Source organism: Tinamus guttatus, unplaced genomic scaffold (genome assembly GCF_059628265.1).
Source record: "Tinamus guttatus ecotype Peru unplaced genomic scaffold, ASM5962826v1 Tinamus_guttatus_pri_ptg000927l, whole genome shotgun sequence".
Lineage (NCBI taxonomy): Eukaryota > Metazoa > Chordata > Aves > Tinamiformes > Tinamidae > Tinamus > Tinamus guttatus.
In genome coordinates this window covers 1,397,947-1,418,721 of record NW_028289461.1, presented here as the reverse complement: position 1 = coordinate 1,418,721, position 20,775 = coordinate 1,397,947, and the positions used below count along the sequence as shown (strand labels likewise).

The 20,775-nt window shown below is 49.9% G+C and overlaps 1 protein-coding gene across 3 annotated transcripts in view; it reads left to right on the top strand.

Moving 5' to 3' along the window:
* Positions 1-20,775, top strand: part of ARHGEF4 (Rho guanine nucleotide exchange factor 4) — a 91,736-nt gene that overhangs the window by 64,165 nt on the left and 6,796 nt on the right. For 2 of the 3 annotated variants that reach the window (XM_010218667.2, XM_088538086.1), the window contains exons 3-4: positions 16,823-17,002; positions 19,686-19,880. In XM_010218667.2, the coding sequence (XP_010216969.2) occupies positions 16,877-17,002; positions 19,686-19,880 (321 nt within the window). In that variant the 5' untranslated portion in view covers positions 16,823-16,876. Of the gene's footprint in view, positions 1-4,823; positions 5,092-16,822; positions 17,003-19,685; positions 19,881-20,775 lie in introns of those variants that run through there. The other variant, XM_088538088.1, reaches the window with a different exon arrangement.

Sequence of the window (20,775 nt, the reverse complement as noted above, 5' to 3'; positions counted from 1 at the left end):
TCATTTAAAAAAAAAAAATTAAAGGAAACATGACCAAGTGAAATTATATTAGTTTGGTTGTTGAGCTGTGGAAGGTTTCTGCCTGTGCTGGACGTGCTCCCTTCCTCCAAAGCTCTGTGTGTGCCGTGTCTGAGCAGCCACTGAGGAGGGTGCTGGGGATGGACAGGGTGCGTATTGGTGGCACTGCTTCACCAGTGTGAATAGGGAGAGCAGCATTATCGGGGACGCTCTGCTTGGGAAAGTCATAGCACAGTTTGTGGAGAAATTCCTATTTGTATTTAGTGCTGGGTTTGCACAATGTGTAAAACTGCATTGAAAAGTGCAAACGGCCACAATATTGATCCTGTTTTGTCGGTGTTTTGATCCTCTGCAGAGGATGAGGCTGGGCTGCTGGGGAGAAGCATGTGTTGTGTGTTAGGTGACCCTAATCCAGGCACTGCAGAGAGCACACGTGAGAGCTACAAGAGCACTCTGGATTCTAGCATTTCTTCTCTTGTTTTTGTTACCTTTTACTGTAACTGGAGAGAGGCTGTTGCTACATTAGCCCATAACCGTGTTTTTTTTTTCCTTTAGCAGTTCTGAGAGCAGTTTCTTTGTGTCTGCAGTATCGAGGCAGCCTCGGCTGTAAGAGAAGTTGGATCGTACGTCTTGTACTTGTAGCAAGCACATCGTTGTTAAGTAGAGAAAATCTGGGAGATTTACTCCAACATGCTACTAATTTACCTCTAGGTGAGCAAAGCTTTGCAGTACACAAGGGAAGTTTATTTTCTATCTGTGCTCAGTGTGGCGTCCTCATGATTCATGCAGAGCTCTGCCCATTTATTCCCAAGGCAGATATGAGCCATGATGGCATCACTCCACCATGTCACATTGCCTGCTGAACTTTGCACCAAGGACGAGTGGAGGGAAAGATTCATTCAGTTCAAGCACAGCATCATCTTCTTCAACCTCTTCTAAAACCAGTCCCTTTGAGAAAGGCAAAGGACGGATGTCATAGCTGCTCCTCGCTGTGCTGGCTGCCCCAGGAGGCTGCACTGTAACACGTGCTCTTAGCCTTCTCAGTGCACTGGATATTATTTATTTGCCTGCACTGCTGAAGCCGTGTGCTGTTTATTACAGTTATTAATTTTTCATATCTATGCAGAGATGCTTTCCAGTTCCTAGTTCAGCTGCTACAATACCAAAGTACTCTGTTTGCATGGCAGACAAGTGGATTTGTCTGTGCACTTGCAAGGATGAAACCTAAAATAATCTTGAAATACTTAGGACCCACTTGCTGCACACAGAACAGTACAACAAGAAATATCTGGGCAAATAATTAATATCATTTAGATTAAAAGTGAAGAAAGGGGTATCTTTCTGTTTTATTTAACATTAGGCTGGTGACGTTACTCCCGTGGTGTAGTGCTGCTCCCCAGCTTGACAAGGATAGCTCTCAGAGGAGGGACTCGGAGTAAGTTGTTACAATTTCAAATGAGATTGCAATGAAGGTTGCACAATACTCACTTGAAATACGCACCCTCAGCAATCACTGTGCAAGCTAAATCTCTCACTACTACAAGCCACAGGTTAAAACCTTCACCTGTTTTGTGTCAGTGATGCCACCTATCACAGAAGTGTGTCAGGTCGGTGAGGAGTAAGAATGAGGTTTTGTTTCTGCAATAGAAAAATGTAGTATCTAGCAGCACACAGCAGGAGCTGGAGCCTGCCCCCCACTGCCAGCAGTGTGGGGTACCCTGGAAATAACTCGCCCGTGCGCAGCCCTCCGGTAGGGACTGGGCAAGGAGATGGGCTGCAGGGGTGAAGCAAGAGGTGGGTCACAGCTAGCGTCACACAGCGGTTTCTGCGCTTGTCCACACCGCTTCCTGCTCATGCCAGCTTAGTCTCTGGGGGGTCACAGAGGTGACTGGGTGGCTTAACCTTAAGTTGTAATGCCCTGAGCAGTGCGTGGTAAACACGTCATGTATGCCGCAGGAGGGCATGTGGCCTGAAGTCTGCACATCAAGAAAGTAAAAGGCTTTGGCTTAGAGTGTTTCAGCTGCAACAAAGCCAGGTGAAAAGGCATTTCTCCCTTGCTAGTTTGCATGATTTCATATGAGTTTTCACCTTGTTATCATGCTTTCCCCTGAACCTCTCCTTCTTCCAAGAAATCTCAGGGTCCAAGCAAGAGATTACTTCCCCCTTTAAGATGCCTTTTATTCAAATTTTCCACCTTCAAATACTGAAACTATTTGCAGGCTGCCAAGATTTCAGGAGATTACAGAGGCATTACAGTTTCATGGGTCTTAAAATTGCCTGGTTTTGTGTGGCACTTGCCAGTCTCAGTGGGTCTCAGTTTATCTGTTTCTCCTCAACGTATCCAAGTGTCTGCAGGAGGCAGTAGCTGTGCAGATTTCAAGGGAGCACGTGGGATCTTGCTTCCCACTCACTAGGATTAGCCTCTCATAAAGACATCCCCCCACCAAATACTGTTCATTGTCTTATGCCCAAGCTCATCTGTTGATGAAACGCCTCCAAAACGAGACAAGACCTGCAGTGCGCCCAGAAGCTGAGCGGTGCGATGGTAAGAGTCAGCTCTGGACTTGAAGCAGCCTGTGGGCCCCAGTGCTTTCCTCCAGATGGGAAGTGCTGCTGATCGGCAGAGGTAGCTTTGGCAGGGCTGCCTGTGATCATGTAGAGCATCTTGTGTAATTTAGGGCAGTCTGGAGACAAAACAGACACAAACGGCTGTCAGAAAGCGGCTTCTCCTCTTGCCCCATTCCTGCCCTGCACCCTGCCTGCTCTGCGCACCAGGAACGGCCGGGCGAGGAGCGGCTGTGGGATACCCACCCTGCTTCCCCCTGCTGCCCACTGCTGCGGCATGACCTTAATCTCCCCTGGAATAGCCCCAGCTCCGTGCTGTAGCCTAGATTGACCTCCGGCCTCGCTCAGCACAGGCTCGGGGGGCTCTGCAACTGCTGGGGTTTTCAAAACTCTGCAGCCCATATCACCTGCCGGAAGCTCCCCTAGGGGAAGGAACCAGGATTCTAGCTCCCAGAGACACACCTCTCTCCAGGGCAGTTCTGTATGGTCACCGCTCCGTCGAGGTGCAGGTGCCCCTTTTCCAGGCAGGTGCCTTGCATGAGTAAGTACTGTAGTACCAGTTGGATCTTTATGCACTGAGTGGACCCAGCCTGGGTCTTTGAGGGAGTTTTTAAAAGACAAACTGGAGAATTGGCATGCTAGGTCCTGGGATGGTAGGACAGCAAGAGCCCTCGTCTTGCATGGTATTCCCCTTATTCTACATTTACTCTGGAGACAAGGAGACTCTTGCAGAGTTTTTGAGTTCAGAAATCACTGAACTGAAATAGAGACTTGGTTTTATGATGTCTGGAAAAGGCAGGTACCTCAAATGTTACAGAGGGATAATGAGACAGAGGAAGTTACTTTATTCCTTAATGGTTCGACATAGGCCCTGCTGAGGCTAACGCGATTTAGGAGAAAGCAAAATGGAGAAAAAGTCTCCAACCAGATCATAGCTCTTAAACCTTTTTCCTTTCTAAGTCTGTCAGCTGCTCTGTGTCCATTTAGGAGCTCTTCAGGTCCAAGAAACACACTGATATGCTAACTCTTGGAAAAAGATATATGTGTTGTCTTATCTGTGTTATCTCATTAGTGAGTGCAAGCCGAGTGTTCCCACCCCGGCATGATCTGGCTGCTGCCACTTCATCTCCCAGGGACCTCCCAGGGAGCTACCCACAGCGACCTGCAGTCAGGATGCTCAGGGTGGGAGCTGTGGCTCCTGCTCCTAGGATCATGCCTCTGTGTGTGTATATATGTTATGTATACATATATATATACACACATATACACATTTTTTTCCATTCCTGAAGCTCTTAGGTGAGGTGCAGAGTCATCCTCCTCACAGCCAGCTGCATGCGCTACCCACCCCAGCATCTAGCACGCTGTCCAAGGACGGTGTTTGTATCGTGGGTCATGGGATGCAGGCGGCGCCGCCCTCTGCTAGTGGGAGGAGAGCAAAGCGGGTGCTCTGAGTCCCTGGCCTCTAGGGGAGGAGTGCTACTTCCCCCAGCTCCCCATCAGACCCGCTGGTCGCTGCAGGAGACGGGTATCTGTGGGTGCACCCAGAGCTACTCGGAGACCTCCACACTGCCGCAGCAAAGCTGAACACGCGCTCAGGGCACCGCGGGGCCGCCTGGGGCCCTCCAGTCACAGGGAGCTGGGTCGGTCGCATGGAGGCACTGATATGGGTGGCCAAGTCCTTCAGGTGATCTGGCCCCCAGAGGCCGGCATGCAAGGGTACAGTGCAGTGGCGAAAAGGACCCGCTGCCCTGGATTGCGGTGCAAGGGCCACGTCTTTCAGCTGGCGCAGAAGTAGCTGCACGGAGCCCGGTCCAGCCGAGAGGGCTTTGCGCTCTCAGCGCGGGGCCAGGATTGAGCAGAGCCGCCGCTAATGCAGCGCGGAGCCACTGCGCAGGACTCCCCCGCGCCTGGCGCCGCTTGGTTCGGCTCGCGCGTGCCTCGTTGCCAGGGCCCGCGTGTATCCTGGAAACGGCCCGAGCAAGCCGCCCGCCGTGGGGACGGGGACGCGCTGGCCACGCGCAGCCCTGCGCAGCCTGGAGCAGCCCTGCGCCCCACTCCTCACGGCCCTGCCCGTGACCCTGTGATAAGGCGGCGGCGTTTGGGCACGCGTGGGACGCGAGAGCCGCAATGTCCCCGTAGCAGCGCCGGGGCTGCTCCTGAGAGCTGCGGAGCGACTGTGGTGCCCGGGCTCGGCCCCGCCGGCCCTGCCCTGGGCCAGGCAGCCAGCACTTCAGGAGCTGGCCCATCTGTTTTGTTTCCTGGGGGCTGAAGCCATGGCAAAGGGCCCCGAGCGAAGCCGGCACAAATGGAGCGCGCTTCACGCCTTCCTGCGCTGCAACATGACCCCGGAGACCCAGCGGGTGGTGGTCTTTGTCATCCTGCTCTTCCTCATCATCGTCAACGTGGTGCTGATGTTCCTGTTGGCCTTCCACTGACGGGGGACTGCTGGTAGCTGCGTGGTGGCAACGGAGGTGCGCAGGGCTCCCAGGACTGGGCGACCGTCAGCAGGTCAGCATGTCGTTGTGTGCCCCTGTCTGCCGTCCCGGTGACTGTGTGTCTCAGCGCTTCTCCCGTCCATTTTTTATCTACCACCCCCTCCCCACCCCACTGCCCTCTTGTCATCACCTGTGCCTTGCACTTCGGATCACCATTAGACCAGAGAAAGGTAACAGAGCAGACCTGCTCCATCCTACCCGCTACCGTGGCGCAGAGCACCTCGATCCCTGAGGATGCCGTTGTGGTGCCTACACGCTCCTCAGCCCCGGAGAAGGCTGAAACACTGTGGCTTTGTTTGCGGTGGGAACAGCGATCACCGAGCCCACGCACGGACAGGCTGCCGGGGCTGGGGCCATCCACGCCTCCGTGGCTGTGAGTAATGAGCTGTTAATGAGCTGATTGCTCGTTAGAGCGCAGCACGTGTCTGTGCGGAACGAACGCCATGGCAGCGCTGAAGGAGAGTTTCTTTGGCTCTTATCCTGTCTCCCGTCTTGTCTCTGTGCTTCTCCGTCACTGGCGCACACATGAAAATGGCTGGCACGCTCCCTGCGCAGGAAGCTGCTTGCTGGCCACGTGTTTCTAGCTGGCCAGCGGTAGCCGGGTGTGGATGGGAAGTGACTCCCGGAGCGCTCTGTAGGCCCAGCCGGAGGGAAGGGCAGCAAAGCAGCATGCTCAGGCCGGGCCTCTTCACCCCAGCAGTGTCTTATCAGCAGCCCTTCACATCTCACGTCCAGGCTTGGAAATCGGTACCTCAGTGAAGCAACTCAGCAGCATCGAAGGAGAGCAATTTCTAGAGGAAGACACTGGAGAGGAAGTCACAGTGCTCTGGTCTTGTTGACACAGCTCGTGTTTGTGCTGGACACTGTGCAAAATCTCCCAGTTCTTGCAATTCCGCATGCTCTTTCATCCTGTCTGTTAGATACTCTGCCAGCTTCCACAAGGACAGCACATTTTGTGTCCCCAATGGTTGAAGGTGCTTCAGTCTCTTCAGACTCGAGCATCTGTGGCTCCTGGAGCCTGCTCTGTGATTAGAGAAAGGCTGGACGCTGGCGACGACTGTGTCATCTCACGAGTGACATTCTCTCTACCGGTTATGTGTGTCATTGTGTGTGATATGTTAATGTTGTATAAAGCCACAGCAGGAGCACACAAATGAGGTTCGTGTTGTGGAGATGCTCTGTGTTTCATCTGCACGTGAAACAGGGTTCTGCTGAGAGGAGTCTCTGGGTGTCCCTCAGCTCCCTGCGCTTCTCTGGCAAGCTCTTACGTATGTGGACAGCTTTCAATTACTAAAAATCTCAAGGTAGACCATGAAGTCTATGAGCTTGACACTGTGATAGCCACAGCCACCAGAAGCATCCAGTATACCTTATTTTCTGAAGATAGTTTAATAAAAAAGAACACCATGGCATTGAGAGAAAATCTATATCTCCCCCATCGCATCCCCTTTCCCCTCTGTCTGAACTTTTCCTGCAGTTTTAATTTGCGTTTGAACCAGCACTTCATGGCGTGCAGTGGAAAAAGATTGGCTTTTGGAAAGCAGATTCTATCTCGATGTGAAAGCATAGCTCAGGCTGCAAATAGGGAAAAAAAGCAAGGCTTTGGGCTGCTGATGAGCAGGGACCAGGAAGGTTTCCTGGCACCTCCTGTGGGAGCAGCTTGTGCCCAAGGTTCGAGCAGGCTCTGAAAGCGTTAGAGTGCTCAGGAGCTCTCACTGCCCCTGTAGTTGCAGAGAGTTTTTTTGTCACCTGCAACAAAATAGGAGCAAAAATAGGCCTCAGCACCCTGGCAACCCCTGTGGTGCATGTGAGCCATCAGTTACTGCTCCCTCCCTGCTGCTGTAACTTGATGCAGTGCAGAGTGCATGTGATTCAGTGGGTGAGACCTACGGGGTCCACGTGGCCCACACAGGTGCACGTAGGTCTGCAGAGCATCCACGTTAGCCCCATTCGTAACCTGAGCGTCCAGCTCTGCATGTGCAAGTCGTGCGGGGCAGCTGGTGAACTGATCGCCAGCCTTGGCAAGCCGAGACCCATCCTCTTCCTCAGCCGCATGATGAAGAGGATGTTCTTGCATGAGCAAGAACTCATGCACTGCTGTTCTCCAGCCCGACGCCACGTAACCAAAATACCTCCTGGATGGGTTTTGTCACCTAACTGGAGATTGCATCTGCTGATACCTTCTACTGAGGAAGGTGCTGCAGGGAAGTTTCCTGGGAGCTCCTTTTTATATAATACGTTGCAAAATTGATTAAATAACTGAAGTTGGTCTCATGGTGATGAAGTAATTCATGTAGCTGCTATTGAGTGAGGGAAGGCCGTGTTCCTGGTGCTTGGAAAGGGACGCCACATCCCACTGAGTCTGAGATGACTCGAATACCAGAGCTGTCATCGGTGGGACCCCCCAGGACTGTCGCAGCCCAGCTCTTCTCCTTGGGAAACGCAGCGAGTGCTGGTGCCCAGGATCCCAGGCAGCCCCAACGTGAGGAGTCCTGCTGCCGCGAGACAGCAGGAGAGTGGAGAGCAGCGCGGTGCAGCGCCACGCAAAGACAAATACCTTGTAGAGAAAGTGATGCAAACCCTGGTGAAATTGCCTCCCTGTTTCCAGTTTGGGGCAGTTTCCGTTATCCTGCATGGGATAATTTCACTAGATAATTGGTGAAGTAATTGGAAGCAGAAAAGTAGGTCTGTTCTGGTGCTTAAAAACTGTTAGACAACTGCAGGTTCTGGAGCACTCATTGGAGGAATGTGTTAGAGCTTGCCCCAGCTATTACCCTTTTAAGTAGAAATTAACATTTTCTTCATAGTATTTGATGCTAAATGAATTTCAGCTTCCTCCTTCACCTGCTTATGTAGCTGTTTAATAGCTGTCTAATTCTGAAGTTACCTGGGTGCAGTTGTGATGGGGGGAGCCCGGGGTTCCTTCCTTCCTCAGCTGCACTGGCAGCCGTGAACGCCCTCAGTTGCTGTATGAGCATGAATCAGCCTGGGAATGGCTGTGACTCACTCGAGGCTGCCTCGGATCTTGGCTGAAGAAGGTGTGATGGTCGGAAGAGCTGCAGAAAATGGAACTGCAGACGGATCCCTGAATCACGTGCAGGAACTGTAGGTGGTGGTGGAAGCCGCTGGGCAAGGGCAGTGCTCTGACATTTCAGGGAACAAAGTTGGCTTTCTTCTTGCTCTCAGTGTGCCCATTGACACAAGAGACAGGGGCTCTGCAGGGGGAGCGCTCGCCTGCCCGTGGTGCCCGGGAGGGCAGGCTGTGCCCAGCCCTGGAGTGGAGCCTGGGAGGGAGCCCGGGTGTGAGGGCACGTGGTGCCAGCCGTGTGGGGCCAGCAGTGCAGGGCCAGCCATGTGGGACTTCGTGTGGTGCCAGCCATGTGGTGCCTGCCATGCCAGCCTTGAGGGACCAGCCGTGTGCTGCCAGCCGTGAGGGACCTTGTGTGGTGCCAGCCGTGCAGGGCCAGCAGTGCGGTGACAGCTGTGTGGTGCCAGCCATGAGGGATCAGGCATGTCGTGTCAGCCACGCGGGGCCAACCATGAGGGACCAGCAGTGCAGTGCCAGCCACGTGGTGCCAGCCATGCGGTGCCAGCTGCGCTGTGCCAGTTGTGCAGGGCCAGCCGTGCAGTGCCGGCCATGCGGGGCCAGCAGTGCGGTGCCAGCTGTGAGGGACCAGCTGTGTGGTGCCAGCTGTGCGGGGCCTCATGCGGGACCAGCCGTGCGGTGACAGCCACGTGCTGGGCTGCCCTGCCGTGGCGGGCGGGTGCAGCAGGGCTGCTCCCGCTGCAGGGCTCTGTGCCGTGCATAGGCTGCAGCACAGGCCACCCTCACGTCCTCCTGCGCGGGACACCTTCCCCCAACACAGAGCAGCCCAGGGCCCACAGAGCTGCGCCACGAACTGCCTTGTTCGTGGCTTGCAAGTACGAAGAGCGTCTGTGAGCAGCAGCGACACTGGGCAATCATTCCCAAAGGGAGCTCCATGCTGCAGATATTGTTTCTTTTTCTTCATTTGTTCTCCCAGGCTAAACTTGTTTCTGTGTTGATGTTTGATATCTGCTGTCTTTGTGATTTATTCTTGGAATCCAAGGTACGAGCTGGCCAGATAAGAAGCAAGGAACCATTTAGGGTGATACCATCAGTAACTATTTTTAATTAATGCTGCTAGTATTTTGATTAAAAAAAAAAAAAAAGGACGTCCCTTTACTCGGGCTGGCACAGGGCTTCAGGGCAGAGCGGCCTCCAGCCCCGCTCCATCCTTGCTGCAGCATCTCCTGCCGCAGCAGGACCTGTTGGGCAGAGCCAAGGTGACACGACAGGGAGCAACAAACCTAAAATCAGCACTCAAAAATGACGAGCGTGTTTGGTGCTGTTGCATCGATTTAGCAGCTCAGGCCAAGACTGGAACTGGTGTGTTGTCTTTTACTAAACTGTACACTGCTGGGTGTGCGGAGCACTGCTGGGGGTGTAAGTGCAGGTTATTTAGAGGCCCAGGGCCTATATTGTGCTGCAGACTGCACAGTGGGACTTGTTTGGACTGCTGCTGCTTGCTGAGAATCGTGTTCCTGCTCAGTCTTGCTAGAAGTGTGTGGCGTGTTGGGTATGCGCAGAGCTGCGACCGACGTGGTGCGGAAATGCAAACACCCTGCTTAGACATCACATGCGAAGCTGAAGAGCTGTGCCGAGATCTCTCATGAACTACCTAGCCCAGGTTTCCTCACGTCACTAAATGAAATAATTGCACCAGGAGATTAAGAAATGAAGGCTGCCAGGACATTGAGACTTAGTATTTTTAGTAATGCTGATTCACACTGATAGCTCCAAGGTGTCAGGGCCTGCTATGCTAATCAGGGTGTAATTATATAGCGAGAGCACTAAGGGAAAAGCAGCCCGTGTTCGCACCCACAGGAGTCCTGGAGCAAGGCTGAGAGACAAAAAGAAATGACTCATTTTTATTTTGAGAGAATCCAAAAACAAACACCAGGCATCCTCCTTTACCTGACAGTGAGGCTGTATCAAGAATTTTCTTTTCCTTTCCTTCAGCTGCTGCTGATACTCAGATTTTCCTGTGCCTCATTTTCAAAGAAAAGGGCAATGATCCTTAGTTTAGTGGAGAAAAGATTTCCAACTGTTTGCACTGAGAGAGATTGCTGGAAAGAAAAGAAATGCATCTTTTATAAGTTTTGGGCCACCAAAAACCTGCAGGGTTTCTCTCCCAGGAGAAGGTGAAGAAAGGGAGTAGATAGTCGTAAATTTTGCACTGTTTTCTGGGGGCAGAGAGATGATCTTTGAAAGCGAAGTCCTGGAAACTGCTAAACAACTTCTGTTGGCCCAGCACGTCTGCCAGCACCTACCGGTGTTGTGCAGGCCTTGGCACAGGGCTGTTCATCAACACAAACATTTTAGCTTGTTCCTTGCTGTATCTTCCTTTGAAATCAATCACGCACACACATGAAAAATAAAGACAAGCACTGTGTGTCTGGCTTGCTGCCCACTGAGAGCCCAAAGGGATGCTGACCTTTCAGTGATTCAGGGTATCTTGCTAGCAACACAGTTTGCTTCTACTTTAAAGTGTTTTCTTTAACCTTATTTGCAAAACAAATGTAGATTGATTTGCCTTCAAGCTCCGAGTGATTCTGTAACTTGCTGTATCTTTATGGGAAAGGGAATAACAGCAGCCATGAGACAGCTGAGAGCGCTGAGAACTTCTGCTCCAGCTGGGAGACTGTGTGGACTCAGGAGCTTCTTGCAAAGAGTGGAAACAGTGGGGAATAGTGAGAGATGCTCTGGTGAGGGTGGACAAAAGGAACCTGGTCCTGGAGCAAGTGCTAAGAGAGGTGGAGGCTAGTTTGTAGCAGAAGTGGCAAAGTTCACAGTCATGTCAACCAGATTTTCTAAAGAAAATAGCAGTTTCTGTTTGGGTGGCTGCAAAATAATACTGTGGAAAAGACACAACAGGAAACACATGTAAGAACAACCAAAGAATCAACCAAAGATTACCCATCCAAGGCTGTACAGTTAGAATTAGAGCACCAGAAAATGAAAAAACTGCATTAAAGTCTTCATGTTCTTCAGTCAATGTAGGCTTCCAAATGTTGGTGAGCTGGCAAGTTAGTCAGTCTCACAGTATTTTTTGCACAGGCAAACTAGAGCTAGAAATTAGGCAGCATGTAGATGTGTACAAGTGTCAGCACAGAGGCTGGTTCACGTGTGGCAATTCAAACCCAAGCCTTTTTTTTTCATTTCAGCCTTTCACTGAACCAAGGGAAATAGGAGACAAGTATCCATGTGGTTTCCAAGCACTGTTCTGGTGCTAGTCTAGAAAACTATTTTTTTCAGAGCAGCCAGGAATTACATGTTCGCAACTTCCTTAAGGTGCGTGCCGGAGCTATTCAGTGATATGAACTTGCGCCTGTGACGACAGCGCTTCCCAGCAGCGAAGGGCTGTAGTTCTCCCCAGAGAGCTCCGGAATCACTCCAAGGTGGTTGAAGAAACAGCTTGGGGAGATCCGAGCTGTGTGAGGTCAGCGAGGCTGGAACTCGGATCTGCCTTAGTCTGGAGCTGGCAGGCGCCGTGCTGCTCGGGTAGGTATGAGAAGTAGGTTAGGCAGAAGTTGAAGATACTTAAACTACTTTTAAGTCTTAAAGCATTTTAAGCTGCTTAAGCCACCTTAAGGCTTTAGGTGGGTTTAAAATGCTTAAAACACTTTAAGGCCTTAAAAGAGTTTAAGCTGTTCAAGCTGATTTAGAGCTTTAGAATGACTTAAGTTCCTAGCTTTGTGAGTTTGAGGAGGTTTTTAGGTCCTTTAGCTCTTAATTGTCTAGTCCCTCCTGAGCATTTTGAGGGAGAATGTGGCACGTCTCCATACACGTAGGCTGCACTCAGGGACTCCTTATCCCCGTATGCATCACATCAGGCGCCCGTACAGCCCCTTTCCCTCCATGCACTTTCTTTTGCCTCTCACCTCTCCAAATTTCTTTTTGGGACCGAGAAAAATAGGTGTTTCCAGATATGTGACTGCAGCCAGGCTGGACATCCAGGTGTTAGGGACAAATGGCTGCTCCGAGTAGGATCTTCCTCTCCAGGATGACAGTCCTGCCCAAGGGTGTTCTTACGTCCTCGCACTTGTGTTAGCAATCACTGATTTCCCATGGGAGCAAGAGTGTTGCTGTTCCTTTCGGAATATGCCTTTCCATATATTCCGTATTTCCTTTCACATTTTCACGATTTGCAAGAGGTATTTATGGGCAATGTGGTTAGTCAAAACAGAAAACAATAAATTGATTTTGTATTTTTGACTTTTTGACTTTTTACTCGTATCACGTGAACAGTTCTGCAGGACCAGCAAATAACCCTTCTAGCTGTGACTTGGGGTAAATGCTTAGGAAAGGACATAAAGGTGGCTTGATTTGCCTCCTCCTGTGCCTTTCCAGCTATTAGTGACTAGGATGCCTGATGGTTGTATCCAAATACAGTGTGTTTCAATGACCTTGAAGGACATACAGTTGTGCAGTCTATTTTTGAAGGCGTCTATATGTTTGGCTCCATGGCATCCTGTGGCAGATTACCTACACACTACAGAAAAATGTTCTGTTTTGGGGGTAGATGTGGGTTTCACTGGGTGCCCGTGGGCCCCGCACTGTGAGAGCCGCTGAACAGCCGCTGGCACTTGTGAACTTACAGGCCTCATCCCGCGGCCACCCTCTGTCTGACCTTCTCTACTCCAGTTTCCAAGTGTGTGCAGCTGCTCCCGGCCTGGAAGCTGTTCCGCACCTTTGATTTGTGTGATTCCTTGTGCCTTTCCAAGCTCTTCCCGTCCTTCTTTCTTTCTGAGTCATTCCTAGCATTCTGACTTCCTGACCCCGGTGAGCTCCAAGCTGACATCCTCCTAAATCCATCTGCATTCCTGCGGAGAGCAGCTTGTTGGGAGCCTGGCCTTTTTAGATACCATGCTGTATTACAGTTATCACCATGCCGTTTCATTTGCCGTTTTGTCACCGTGACAATCAGCCTTGTATCTGCTCATTTGAAAAAGTATTTCACTTGAATCAGAATGTAAGGCTTTGAGCCGATAAGACCGACAAATAGGAGAATTTAGACTTAAATCATTGTGCCCTGAAGACTCGGAAACCTGTATGAAAGGTTAAAATGGAAGCTATCTTACAACTTTACTTATTGTAATCACTGCCAGCAACCGTTGTAATTTGTGAACAGTTAACTGAAAGATGTGATATAAACCCTTTTTTTCCAAATAATACCAAGTATGAGAAGTTGCTCACCTTCTGTTGCTTTCTCACCCCAAAACTTAAAGCTGTTAGTTCCCAAATTAGCAGACTTTTTTCACACACAGGTCTGGCAAGGGTGATGTTTGGGGTACTAAGAGCATTGACAGGATCTAGATGCAGAAGCCTGAGTGGTTCTCCTTAGCTGCAGGTTATCATCCCCACGCTGTCAGAAGAGCTTTCGTAGCCCAGATAAGCACAAAGTAATAGAGTTTAAGGGAATTTTGGCAAATTTGGGCCAGTTTTAACTTGGCCCAAGCATCCATGCGCATGGTGTGCACTCTCATCGTCTACTTGTCGTATGCAGGCTGAAGCACAGCTTGGCCTCCTCTGCCTTTGCAAGGGTTCCTCCGCAGTGCATGATAAAGAGGGTGACTTCGGAGCTTCCTTTGCCTGGCACGGGGGGACCATTCCCCTCCTTCCCATTTGTCTAAACCACTTCTGAGGGAGAATCAGGACTCACATAATGTAAGTGCAAGGCAGGAATATGACAAATGCCAGCCAGCATGGCCAGTGGGCCAGCCAGTGGGAAATGGTTCTTACCACATAAATCTGATGACAAATTTTGGATGTTTGGTCAGTGGAGGCAATTGTACCAGATATACTCTGGTTTTGTGAGGAGCTTGACTACAGGCACATATTTTAAAAAAGCACTGTATGATACCAGGAAAGCACGTGTAACTGGACTGAGATCTCGGCCAACTGACTTCACAACCATATTTGTAAGGAAGAATCCCTGTCAAATGAAAATACTTGTATGGAAATCTGCAGTGTTTGGTAAATGCTGTAGAGGCTCCCGCTATCCCTAATTTGTGTCCTAAAAATTCCTGGTGATAAAATACACTACTGGCACAACAGGCCAAAGGACAACTAATGATGAGGGCATGGGTTGGTTGGGTCATGGTGAGTACTCTCTCATGGGGTTCAGTCCAAGGCATGGGTTAGCTGCCTACTACCCATCTTCTGACAAAATAAATGTTGTGTTTTAATGAAACGCTACATCGGGGCAAGATCAGAAGTAACATTTTTCTTTAACTCCTCTGCTGCCCTTTGCAGAAGCAAGGGAAGGTCTGAAAGAAAATTGAGAGGAGAAGGACCTCTGAAAATGCGCAGGAGAAGGACCTTGTGCTCTGGTGGGGCTTCCTGCAGGGTTTCAGTGTGGGACGTGCCAGCCCCACTGGCCCTTGGGCTGCAGCTCGCAGGCTCTGAGCCGGCACAGGCAGTGCTGCAACTCTAAGGAACACCGGCATTCAGAAGCCATTTTAATTCAGCAGGAAGTCCTTAAGTTCAGCTATTCATCACTGAATGTCTATTTTAGGGGAAAAGTAGATTCCACTTTATTTTTTCCTTTTCCCTGAACTGCTCAGTTCCCAGTATCTTGCGACGCACCTGAGTTAATTTTTAATCCTCAATGCTGAAGTGTGCTTAGCATTCTCAAGAGAAAGCTATTCTGATAGCTTTCAGATAGCTTATTCAAGTAGAACTGAGTGGCTGAAAGAAGAATATTTCCTGAAGCAATCTTCCTCCCTCCTTCTGTGGGTCGTCTAGATCTTTTATCTCTGCTAATGTTCCCTGGAGCTCCTGTGACAACTACGAGAGCAGGATGGAGGAGGTAGTTGCGTCCAAGTGCCTGGCCTCAGACAAGTGGGACGAGGGAGTTCACATGCAAACAAACATGCAGCCCAGGCCCCGGCCAAGCAGCATCTGTCTGTCTGTGCAAGGGAGTTAATTCAGGGCGGGAGGTACATTAAGAGGCTAAGACAGTACTGAAGCAGCTGCTGTAGTGAAAATTCCATTTTGGAGAGAGTCGGTGTTGGTACTGCATCCGAGTTGCAGACAGTAATGCCTACAAGCAAACCTTGCTGTAAGTAAGGAGTCCATGATGAAGCAGCAGTAGCAGCTGGTTGGCCAGGGTTGCCTCTTCTGTTTGCTGATGTTCCCCTTCCAAAACTGGAACATGTTATTTCTTATGGAAATTAATGGTGGTCATGGAGCCCGTTGGGTGCCGTGGAAGCGTTGGCACTGTCAAACCTGAGCTGTGGTTCACAGTTGCCCTCCTGGAGTTACTGTGGGAGAGGGGCTGTTAAACTGAGCATGTTTGGGATTTCAGTAATCGAAAAAAAATAACGTAGGTTGCAGTTTGAGGAACTTAACAGAAAATTGGGCAGTGAATATTCTGGTTATTAACTCCAGGGCAGAGCCTGTCAGCCTGCAGCCGTGCAGGTGTATCAAATACTGCTGTACTTGCGGCAGCAAGACAGTTCAAAGCAAAAATGAAGTATTTTTTTCTCTTTATTTCTTGCTTTAATCCCTCTTGTTCATCCTTTCTTACCACCAACATGGTGTTTGGTGTTGGTTAAACAAATCTTGGCCTATATTTCAGGCGTCTTTTTAGTCAGTCTTCAGCGAACCCTCTGGCAGTGGCTTGTTCGCTTGCCTGTGGGTACTTGGCCAGTCCTATTCACAGTACAGCTGCTTCTTGAGTATACAAAATTTAAGACGCTAATGTTAGTGCATTAAAATAACAGCTGAAGTTTCACTCATTAGTCACACAGTTTTCATTAAGTCTGGTGAGAACCGCCTGGCTTTGTCCCCGTGGGAGGCAGTGGTGTCACCCCAGTGCTGCTGACGCAGGGCTGGGCTCCGCGTGCGGTGCTGGGCTCGGGCACCTCGCTGCTGCGGCTGCGGGGCTCCGCGTTGCTGTGCTCTGCCCTGCTATGAGAAACGGGGGGTATCAGGCAGTCATGTGCCGCTGTCCAGCTTGGCCGGGGTACGGATCAAACACCCACTGCAGCATCAGCTCCTCAGGTGGCTACGTCGGGAGCAGCTGGAAATGGCAGCCTGCATGTACGGATGCAGTCAGCACTGTATGGATGGGCGTCAGGATGGACTGTATGAGTGCAGTCAGCACTGTGTTAAGAGCCCACACACTGTCTCGAGGCGTGTTCTGTTTTTTTTCTTTTAATTGCCTTGCTTCCTTTTTCCCTTAGAATAAGCCCTCTTTGATATGTATTATAAATAACCAGTGGCCGTTAGCATAATTACTTAAAGGCTTCAGGAGATTTATTTTAAGCAGCCTAAGTGCTAAGTTTAACCACCTTAAAGACTTAAAGCTCCATTCATCCTAGACCAGGTCTGAAGCTTCAGAAGACTTTCTGCTCTCAAGTATGGGTCTAGAAACCCTGGAGCTCCTGGGTGGCTTTCAAGGCTTTCCAAACCATGAGAGCAGCCTCCACCAACACTGTACCACCGGGCCCAGTTTGCTGGCTGAGGCAAAGTCACCTGCAAGAAATGCTATTGAGAGCAAGGGCACTCAAAGCAGTTGCTGGACTAGCACCAGCTCCTTTGCACTTTGCTTGCAAAGAGTCAGCAGTGGGCAGCTCATTTGTCCTCGCTGATGGCAGTGCTGCAGGTGCCGGCATGGCTCTGAGGATGGTGCTGACCGCTTCCCTTCTGTCCACAGCTCATCAGTGATGGCAGCGTGGTGTATGCAGAAGCCCTCTGGGACCATGTCACGATGGATGACCAGGAGCTGGGATTCAAGGCCGGCGATGTCATTGAAGTAATGGACGCAACCAACAAGGAGTGGTGGTGGGGGAGGATTCTGGACAGTGAAGGCTGGTTTCCAGCCAGCTTTGTACGGGTAAGACCTCTGCATTTCTTCACACCTCTCCATTGTTTTGTTTTGTTTTTCTCCTCACCTGAGGATTTGTATTACATAAAGACTGCCGAGTGCTTCCACACTTAGAGGTAGCTGGTTCAACATCTGCATTGTAGCTTTCCTAAACGCATGGCTGCTACACAGTGAGCCCTCTGCACGGCGCTGCCGTGTGTAGGGGCAATTCCCTGTCCCCACCAGTAAATCATGGCAAGTGCAACCCAGTTGCTGCAGGCTCTGGAGCTAAAATGAGCATGCTGAGGAACTGCCATGCCTGTCTGGCTGCTCTCTAGTTCAGCAGTAGATACCGGGGCTTCTGCCTATCCCTATGTGTATTGGCTAGTCTGCATCCAGGTAACCTGCCTCCCCTTCAAACTAATCCTCTCCCAGAGGAAGCCCAGACAGAGCTGGCAGAGGGCCTCGCTCTAAGGTCCATTTCCAACAGCACAGATGAGCACGACACCAGGCTTAGCTTTATCCATCTGGTACTAACTCCAGTACCACACCAAATTGTGCAACCGCCTCCCTGTATCATGGAGGTTTGAAAGCACGAGGCTGGTGGGATGCAACAGAGCACTTAATTTCAGGCACTTGAAAATGGAGGGGAAAACCACAGGAAAGGAGCAGCATCTTGGAAGTCATGTGGGACAGCTGCTCCGGTGGGGACAAGAAACTCTTGATTTTGATCTGTTTTGGTGCCAAAGTTCTCTGTTTGTGCTGGCTAAGAACCCCATACAGAAATAGCTTGTGATGAGCAGACTAGACAAAGGTGTGCACCGCAGAGGTCACATTCATTCCTCATAGAGCAATCTAAAATGCATTTGAATTCTCTGTGCGAGTCGTGGGTCAAACAAAAGTCTGGGTAACTGCTGGGCGCTCGCTTTCTTTCTGCGAGAAGAAGAGCAGCGTCTTTCTTTTCTTTAGGCTGTGATTGTTGCTGTGGAGGCCTGGCACTGCTTTCCCCACTTTAAGGACAGGCTCTTCAAGGCTAAGAGCAGAGAGACTATCAGCCCTTTAGCTTCTTATCCAGGTCGCCTTAGATCACAAGTGACCAAAGCCAGGTGGAAGATAAAAGGAGGCGATCTGGTGGCTGTAGCGAAAGTCCTTAGAGAAGTGGGACAGACTGCCATAAAAGTTTTGAAATGTTTTGCTGTAGCTTTTGCACGTAAGATCCCTAGGACTAAACTTTCACCACTGGCAGGGGCACAACTTTTTTTTTTTCCTAGTCAAAACAGACCTCTTTCTTTTTCCCTTCATTTACAGGTATGTTGAGTTGCTGTCCTGGTTGGCAATGAATGACCTCTGATGAGATAATGTTTCAGGGGAAATAAGACTAGCTAGTGCTAACCATTAGGCATGCAGAATAACAGATTCTTTTACTGGAGTAATTCCAACACTTATTTAAGTGTCTGTGTGGAGATACCGTACCAGGATCACTGGATCACGAGCTTATTGCTGGGAAGGCCTGTGTGTTTGCAGGGCTGTCAGTTACTCTCAGTTTCAGGCAAAGCTCTGAGCTTAAGATCTTCCCAGTGCTCTGCTAGCAAGGAAGGAAAACAAGACTCCCACATTTGCAGGGTTTCACCAACTTTAAACAGTGAGGAAATGTAATCTGTGCATATGTAGACGAGGAGTATTTATCTGTCTGCATCTATCTATATGATATATAGATATATAAATACATAAATAAATACACAATTATATAAATATATGAGGTGAGTAATCCTGCCTAGAGGAAACTGCATTAAAAATTTAAAGTAGGTCTGTATCATTGTAATAAAGTTGCATATATTTATGCCTGCTTGGAAAACGATACAGAAGAACTGATTATTTTTTTCCCCACTTCTATTTTTTTCCTTTCTTCTCTGGGCTGAGCTTAATGATTCTGGTTGTGCACAAAATATTCCCACAGGCGTTCTGGGAACTCTTTTGTATGCAGTGACGGTGCTAGTGCATAAAAGAAATCTTGTAAGTGAAATGCACTGATGATGGCTCGGCGGGAGCTAGGGCAGTTTCACCCTGCTGAGCGCAGCCGGACCCTGGGTGCAACTGGTCCTCCAAAGCTGGTGACTTTTCCTCTGCTCGTGCTGTACTGCCCTCTCATGGGCACTCCAAAGGAACCGCGAGTTACGCGCAGCCTTGCGGTATCATGACATTGCTTACTGCATTAGAAGCCCGCTGGCAATTGTATTTACTTTTATTTTAAAAATAAATTATCTTTAAATAATCTTGGGAGAACAGCCACTGAGACGCCATCTGTTATTTATAATATGATAGTAATCATGAAGCAGTAAAACACCAACTATTTACCGCATCCCTGACCTATGAGCCCCTACACACATACCCAAGCAAATTTCACTTGATAAACCATTTCCTCCCTGCTTTTGACCACTTATAATTCCCGTGACTTCTGGCGCAGGAGACGTTTGCTTAAAACCACCCATGTCACATGTGGGGTTTGCCAATACCCTCCCAACACTAACTGTCTGCCCTTAGCCTCCTGCTGTGGGTGATGCACCTGCGGGTAGCGTGTATAGCATTCCTTGTCACTCCTTCTCCTGCTCGGTCTTTGGCTGCTGCTCAGTCATCTCTCGCAAACCTCCTTGCTTTGAGTCGGAAGCTGTGGTTGGCAGCACCAACAGTGAGCATCCTCGTGTGTTTGGCGCAGCTTCGAGTAAACCAGGATGAGCCTATGGAGGACTATCCTCTAAAGGTGGAGGGTGGCAAAGACGACGACTCCAGCGGTGGCACCCGGCGCTTTGGGATGGGACAGACCACCAAAGACCAAATGAGGACCAATGTCATCAACGAGATCATAAGCACAGAGAGAGACTACATCAAACATCTGAAGGACATCTGCGAGGTAATAGAATAATGAGGGAAGCCAGGGTAATATCTTTAAAGGGAGCAAGAGCATAGCCTGTTCCTGTACCTGTACATGGAGATAAGGTTCCTAGGACAGTAATTCCCTGCCTTCTTTCTGAACAAGATGGTAATTCCATCCACATCTGCTCTGCTAAATGATGGTGCACGCTCAGAAAATGGGAGGAAAGGCATTACGGCAGTATCCCAAATGCCTCTTTATTTGGATTACCCAGTTGGGCTGTGATTAAATGGAGTTAATTGAATTTCCCAAGCCAGAGAATGGTAAATGTCTAACATGGCTGTCCTCCCTAATATATGATCTGAGGTAACAGACTCAGTGATCCCAGCCTTCGGGCAAGTCATGTGCTCAGATGGAAACAACTGGGGGACGTTCAGGCAATTAGATCCTTCACTTCCACATACACAGCGCATCCTGACACCACTCCCGGATGAGGCGCGCTGCCATGTACATGGGAGTAAATGATGGCACTTGACAGAGCAGCTTCGCAGCGATGCAGCCTCTGCAAAGGCACAAAAACACCCTGCCCTGTGACAGGGGAGCTGGGACAAGACCCTGCGCGCGTCCCGAGCCAGCCTGGCCTCCACCATGCCCTCCCCTTCCTCCCCTCCCCGTGCTCTTCACCTTGCTCCTTCCTGGGCTTGGCCAGTCATTTCCTGGTACCGGAACCAGAGCCTCAGCTGGATTTGGCTGCTTAAAAATATCTGTTCTGGTATCAGAGCACCTTTACCTACAGGCAAATAAAGACGTTTCTAACAGGATCAAGACAGCTCAGGGACTCCTTCAAGTGTTATATCATTAAAGGCAGTGTGGTTTGAGTTCTGTTTCTACCATACTGGGTGGAATTAGAGGAAAAAATAACTGAAGGAGGCGA